Below are 7083 nucleotides of genomic sequence, written 5' to 3'. Positions count from 1 at the left end.
AGGCGAGAGCAGTATGCAAAGATGGACGAATCTGATTTCAGGAAAAAGTTTCCTGGCAATGTCTTAGGAAGACAAGATTGTATGTCAGAGATAGACTCGAGGAACTGCAAAGTTCGGGACTGGTATGATTTTCCTGCCTCGTGTCTTGACCTTGACAATTCAAGGATTCCAGTCGATAACTATTCACAGCGTAGCCATTCGAATGAGCTTGTATCTCATTCCAAGTTCAGAGAATGTTCTGGAGAAAGTGGGGCTGCGGATGCCAGTTTTTTAACTGGGGCATGGGTTGATACTGGTGGTAGTAGTGATGGTTTCAAGGATTCTCAGGCTATCGATAGATGGCAGTCTCAAGCTGCTGCTGCTGATCCTGAATTTTTCAATCGTACTTTGCATATTAAGGATGACGAAGATTCGATTGCACGTTCAACAGGCCCTCCGAGTTGGAAGAATGATCAACAAGCAAATGAATGTTCTGTGTCACAGGTTACAGTGAATAAAGAGTCACATAAAACTCGTATCCGGAGTGCAGATCGTTTGAAACAGGGGGTTGTAGATTTTGTTGCATCGTTGCTTATGGCCCCTTATAAAGCAAAGAAAATTGATAGAGATGCATACAAGTCAATAATGAAGAAGACAGCAACAAAGGTTTGTAACTTTGTGGTTTTCTTCTTCTCAAAATTATTTAACCAGTATATTGCGATTCTTATGTCTTCCTGAATTTAGAAAGGAATCTTCTGAAACTCTTGGACTTTTATCAGGTTATGCAACATACAACAGATGTGGAGAAAGCCATGGCTGTTCAGCAATTCCTCGACTCAAAGCGGAAAAACAAGGTTTGTAAAAGCTTCAAATATTTCAGAGTTTTCTTTTGCCACAGTTATGGCCTCTTAAGTTTCTAGTTTATCCATCTCTCTGATGTAGGCGAGATATCGATTTTTTTCTTGTGATGAATAATCTTGGTCACAGGTTCTCATTGTAAATATCACCAAATAGTTGTATCTATTTTAGAACAATTTCTGATGAATTGTCACTTCATTTGATTGATGTGTATACAGATTCGTGATTTTGTGGACAAACAAGTTGACAAGTATATGGCGATAGCTCAAGTTCCAAAACCTTGATGACCGTTGGGATTTACAGTAATGTCCAATGGTAGTTGAGTTGGTGTCCAATGGGATGGCAAAGCCCCTTTGTAGAAACCACATATCATCGCTCATTTCATGAGGAAGGTTATCTCAAAGAAGCAGATGCTCTGATACAGAAGAGAGTTTTTGCATGAGATTTAGTCATACCATAAGATTGGCAGAGACAAGTTTTTGGCACTAACATGATATGATGAAGAATTTGGTCTTTGCTATGTTGGAAGGTATGAGTGAAGCATCTTCTCTCTTCCTGGGGGCAATGTTCTGAGGACTTTCTGATCAAGGTTCCGTCTAGTGGATGCGTCTTTCGTGTTCTCAACTTACGCTGATTGTTTTTAGTAATTGTATAGAGCTCAAGAGTTAGTGTTAACCCCCATTAGACAAATTCTACTTTTAGGTATCTGAATTCATTTCTTGAGATTCATATGACATTTTCTGAACCCAAGAGAATTTTTTCACTTTATAATGTCAGTGATAATATGGATTGAGTCAGAGATGCCAATATGATCTTATGTTCTTATTTGCCTATACTAGCAGCAGCCATACTTCCGTTGGTAAGTTCATTCCCTATCTTTCTAAAGGATAAGTCTGAGATACCACTGCTGCAGGTGTATCACTTTTACTCTTGCAGGTAAAAGATGGATCATCAAAAATTGGAAAGTACGATTGGTTCAGCTCCCAGACATTTCGGGATTAATGTTCTTCGGTGCCTTAGACTTACAAGCAGCTTGTGGAACAGGAACTGAAACAATGCAGGTTCTTTGCTTTGTGTGTGTTTCTTCAGCATTTTCTTAATGATGCCTTTGTCGGCAATGTAGCTGAAAGTTTGATGCTGGCTTTAGCAGGTGGGCAAACTTAAGACTTGGCTGAATATAGTTTGCCCATGTTGGTGAGAGCTAGAATCATTGTGATCGAAGCTGTTAAGGTGTAGAAACCTTGGTTCAAGAATCACTCTGCTTGTTGATGGGAGGTAGATATATGCTTTACCACTGTTATATAAATGTTCAATTGCATTTACATATGCTCATTGATAAAGGACGAAATTTATGATGGTTATGCATAAAATGGTACTGTCAAGCAAACTAGCCTCACTACTACATTTGCTGTCTGAAAAATCAAATGTCTTAAGAGTCGGTGATGTGTTATATTCTATCTAATCGCAGAAACTGCGTGTTGCCAATAAACTCGGAAGCTGCAGAAGTGTTATCACGGCTAAGGATCCGCGGTTTCCTCTCTCTCGAATACCTGTGAAAATTCAGAAAATTGATGTCTATCAAATCACAAATTTTCGCACATGAAAGAGAGTACTTTGCTTGTAATATAGCCTACTAGACTATCCACTCTTTGTCAGGTTCTTGTATTGTAGATTTTCATGCTTTGTCTTTCGTTTCCATATGTAGGATTCCTTCTGTAATGATTTAGTGTTTTATGGTGAATTTATCCCCTATATGTAAGTACACTACTACTCTTTGGTAAACTATATAATAGTTATAAAGTTATATTATTATTTGATTCAAAAGAATATTCCATAAAATAAAATAAAATCTCCACAGAGTATATTTACATAAGGCAAAAAAATCTCATTAATTAATCATGATTTCCGATTATGCAATCAAAATGAAATATTACCTAACATTTATTCGAACTTTTAATATAAATCATTGACATCTTCATTCACCGGAATACACCATAATCATATCAAAAATACAAAAAAAAATACATTATTTGTATAGTCTGAATTGAAAGGAAAGTATATTAATAAAATTAGTACATTAATAATTTAAGTATATTATTTGTATAGTTTGTATTTACAGGTTCTCTTGATTATTTTAGGTGTATTATTAATAATAACAAGAAATATTGAACACAAGCCATAATATCTACAGAAAATTTACCTTAATCATTCACACTATTATTAACAAACTAATTCGGAAGAATAATTCCACTTTAAGAAATAAAATATATAAACAAATTTAACAATATAAATAAACCTTTTCCAAAATTTTCCGAATTAACAAGTGTAAGCGATATATGAGTTTAAATGTAATGGATTATATGATAAATTGAGATATCTAAGATTATTTAAAAATTAATAATAAATATGAAAAATTATTTTAACATCCAAAATATATATAATTTTTGTATAAAATAATAGCACGGGTATTCATCTAAATCATGTATATAACGTAAGGTATAATAAGACCGGGTTCGTGGATTCTTTGGTTTCAACTGAACAAAATTAGTTCAAAATGGCTGATAATGCAAGGGACGAGCAATTGAAGCACATAGCCTTAAATTGCTCATCCAGATGCATCATCGCCCATTTTGAATTAGAGCACATAGCTTCTACTATATAAAGTAGATAAACTAGAGGTAAGTCGTCGATGTGGGATTCTCATCTTTCGAATTCAAATGGGCTTGGGCCTTTCTTCAGTTTTAGTAAAGAACTAGATTTTAACCAATTTGCGGTACACCGAAAAATAATTTTTTAACTGAAATAAAATAAAATTAAGTTGTATTATTTTGTTAATATTGTTTGTTTTGTACCGCGGGTTAAAATTATACAATTGTATTTTGATTGTCTAAGATTTAAGTTGTGGATACTGCAGAACAATATGTTTTTTACATAATTGTAATTTAATCAACTTTTAAATATATCAAATATTCTAATATTGATGGTGTTAATAAAATAATGAAATGATGATTTATTTGTGTTGTAACATCAAGTTAATAATATTTTAAATTATCTAAACATCCACTCAAACCCGTCCCGCCATATGACTAAGAATCAAATCAAAAAATTTATATATATAAAAGCTAGGTTTAGAAGAATATAAGAAAGTTGTAACAAAGTTGTTGTGTTATGGAGGAGATATATATAGGTACTGCCAAGTTTCATATGTTTGTAATTAAGCTACTATGGTAGGTTTATTCATATTTCTATTAACAGCATATAAATTAGAAAATAAACTGCAAATCTTGATATTGCCTACATATTATAAAGTAATAGTGCAAAATTATTATTATTATTATTATTATTATTATTATTATTATTATTATTATTATTATTATTATTATTATATATATATTTTTCATATTCGAGGTTAATAACTATATCTATAAAAATTCTATTAAATAATAAATGGTAAACTTGGAAAGTTTGAGAAATAAAATAAAAGGAAAGCAAAAAATAACCAAACTTCATTCTTCTCAATCTTGACCTTAAGGTCTTAAGTTTATGTGGTATTCACATCATCCTTCTCCTCACCCTCTTTGATTTAGGAGCTTCAAAAGTTAAAAGTAGCGGTGTCAATCATATTTCTTCTTCAGTTTTCTTCAAGTCCATTGGTTAAATACACATTAGTTAAACATCACACAAAAAAATAAAAGCCATGTTGATAAATAGATTAGATAGTTCATTCCATTATATTGCCAATTTTAAATAGATGAGCATTCAGCTTTGCAAAGACCTCCCCTTTTCCTTCATATCCGACTGTCGTCTGAGCAATCTTTAACCTTTACTGCTATTACCTCAAATCTGTTCTTTTATTTTTGTGCAAAACAAAAGTCTACTACTGAATACACTGTGATTACAATTCATTCAATTTATTTATTTGTCATCTGAATTGTACTGCCAATGTGTTTCTTTCTTGTGTTGTAAACAATAATCATAACAGAAACATCTGTGAAACAACAGTGTCGTGGAAACTGAAATCCACACACCCACTAGTATAAACTTAAGAACAATAAAAGATGGCCAGTGAAACAGAGATAAGATCAGCAGAGGAGAGCATCGAGGTTTCGTTTACCCTCAGGACCTTTGGAGTACCAAGAAGAAACGTATTGACCATACACAACTTCCTTGTAAGACGGTGGTGAGAGTTGAGAAACTGGTGCTATCCTTGCAGTCTTGGAAGGATCATGAAAGGTTGCGACTGATAACCTCGCCCGATTCGCATTAGTTACAGCTCTATGTTGAGCACTTTTGTAAATCCCATTGGTTATGATCTGCACAAAGGACAGACATGGTCAGAGGCTTTTCTAGCTTAATCTGTTCTGTGACCTCAATCAAATAGAATAGATACTACCTCGGTTTGATCGGCTACAAGAACGAGAATAGCATCAGAGATAGGAGGAACAGTGAGCCATTGGTCATCCTTGTAAAGCTGAAGACCTCCAACATCATCTTGAATCAAGAGAGTAATAGCACCCATATCGGAATGTGACTGGAGACCAAGAGTGAGTTCAGGCTGAGGACAAGGAGGGTAATAGCTCACAGTGATGTTCTGATAGATTTCTCCAACAGCTTCTTCTATAGATGAACAAGGAAGCCCCAAACTCTCTGAGATTACCCCTAAAAGCATCTGAGCCAGTTTCTTCATCTCATCACCATATTCTCCAACTACTTGTCTACCAAACCCAAGGATCAATTTTTAGAAAGATGAAACCTTTAACCTGAAAGATGAGAACTTTAGTGAAGAGATGAACCGTACCTGTAGTCAGGAGGATGAATCGGCCAACGAGAAGGGTTACGGCGAGAGAGAGGGAACGTGTGGTGATCAAAGTAGTCTCTCCAGTCCAAAATGACGTCGTCTTTAGCTCCCAGCAACATACGGCTGCCGTAGCCTTCGGACGCGGCGGAGGTCGAATCGCATGCGTAGCGGAGCTTGTCTTCCATGGGAGAGTCTCGGAAGAAAGAGAGACCCAAAGACCTCATCCGATCAAGGAGATGGAGAGGAACGCCATGGTTGATCACGTGGAAGGCTCCCCAGTTGCGACAAGCGTCACCGATGGCTTCCCTCGCCGAATCGGAGCTCGAGAGATCGACGGTTGGGATCGAAGCTCCATCGACGGAGTTATGGAGATTAGGTCGAGCTTCCGGTGGCTGAATGTACTGACAAGGAACCTCCGGTAAGTTGCCTTTAACAATCAATTCTACTCTCGACGACGCCGCCGCTGTTTCCATTAGCTGAATCTGATCTGATCTGATCCGAAATCGAGCCGGAGGAGATTATTAATTATAAAACGGTGCTGACGTGGCGCTCTAATTACATATGAGAGAAGACGAAGCCAATTCTCTAATTAGGGTTTTGTAAAAAAAAATATTAATTGTGGCGTAAGGAAGCTGAACGTTCTCCAACAAAGTTGAAGAGATTGTGATGGGCGGTGAAGACAGAATCAGTAAGTTGTCGGACGATCTACTCGTAGAGAATTTATTGTTTCCTCCGGCAAAAGAAGCAGTGGCCACAACGTTTTTGTCAAAACGATGACGGTTTGTCTGGAGAAAGTTGCCTAGACTTGACTACAAAGAAACGGGAAACAGTAGGAAGAGCGTTTGGTGGTTTCTTGACGAGTCAATGCGATTTCACAATGCACCTTTAATAGAAAGCTTGTTTATTAGTCTAGGTTCACAGTGTCCCGTTGACGCTGATGTTGCGAAGTTGGTTGCAAAAGCTGTTGATCGCTGTGTGCGTAAGCTATACTTCCAGCTCAACTGGTCTAGCGAGCCGATCACAATGCCGAATAGTCTTTACACGTGCAAAACGCTTACGGAATTGATCCTCAATGGCGACATTCTTGTGGATGTTCCTTGTGAGGCTGATCTCCCATCACTTTACAAGCTTCTTCTTAACAATGTTGTATTCAAAGACGAAGATTCTCATGTCAGGCTTTTATCAAGTTGCCCCGTTCTCAAGGATCTGGATGTGACTCGACCTGATAATGTGGATGATAATGTGAGGAAGTTCACTGTGAAAGTGCCTTCTCTACTGAGATTAACTTATACGAATTTGTTCTTTCTGGAAGACGATGATGATGATACCGACGTGTCCTTGGTTATAGACACCCCAGATTTAGTAAATCTCGACATTCTTGACTGTGAGAACCGAAACTAGATTCTCCTCTTGAAGTGTTTTGTGGACGAACGGACTTAATACCGTAA

General features: G+C 36.5%; 2 protein-coding genes across 11 annotated transcripts in view; one reads left to right on the top strand and one right to left on the bottom strand.

Annotated features, from left to right (window-relative positions):
• Positions 1-2591, top strand: part of LOC104723492 (lysine-specific histone demethylase 1 homolog 3-like) — a 16126-nt gene extending 13535 nt beyond the window's left edge. For 3 of the 10 annotated variants that reach the window (XM_019232784.1, XM_019232783.1, XM_010441877.2), the window contains 5 exons: positions 3-645; positions 759-833; positions 1056-1898; positions 1988-2112; positions 2306-2533. In XM_019232784.1, the coding sequence (XP_019088329.1) occupies positions 3-645; positions 759-833; positions 1056-1121 (784 nt within the window). In that variant the 3' untranslated portion in view covers positions 1122-1898; positions 1988-2112; positions 2306-2533. Of the gene's footprint in view, positions 1-2; positions 646-758; positions 834-1055; positions 1899-1984; positions 2113-2305 lie in introns of all 10 variants that reach the window. The other 7 variants (XM_019232790.1, XM_019232791.1, XM_019232788.1 and 4 more) reach the window with 7 other exon arrangements.
• Positions 4728-6288, bottom strand: LOC104723491 (leucoanthocyanidin dioxygenase-like). Its single transcript, XM_010441874.2, has 3 exons — positions 5636-6288; positions 5231-5552; positions 4728-5150 (listed from the first exon to the last, which is right to left on the bottom strand). Exons 1-3 carry the CDS (start codon positions 6106-6108, stop codon positions 4920-4922), a joined length of 1026 nt encoding a protein of 341 aa, XP_010440176.1. The 5' UTR covers positions 6109-6288; the 3' UTR covers positions 4728-4919.

This window comes from Camelina sativa, chromosome 11 (genome assembly GCF_000633955.1).
Source record: "Camelina sativa cultivar DH55 chromosome 11, Cs, whole genome shotgun sequence".
Taxonomy (NCBI): Eukaryota; Viridiplantae; Streptophyta; class Magnoliopsida; order Brassicales; family Brassicaceae; genus Camelina; species Camelina sativa.
Note: the sequence above shows the minus strand (reverse complement) of the source record. Positions and strands in the feature narration are given on the sequence as shown.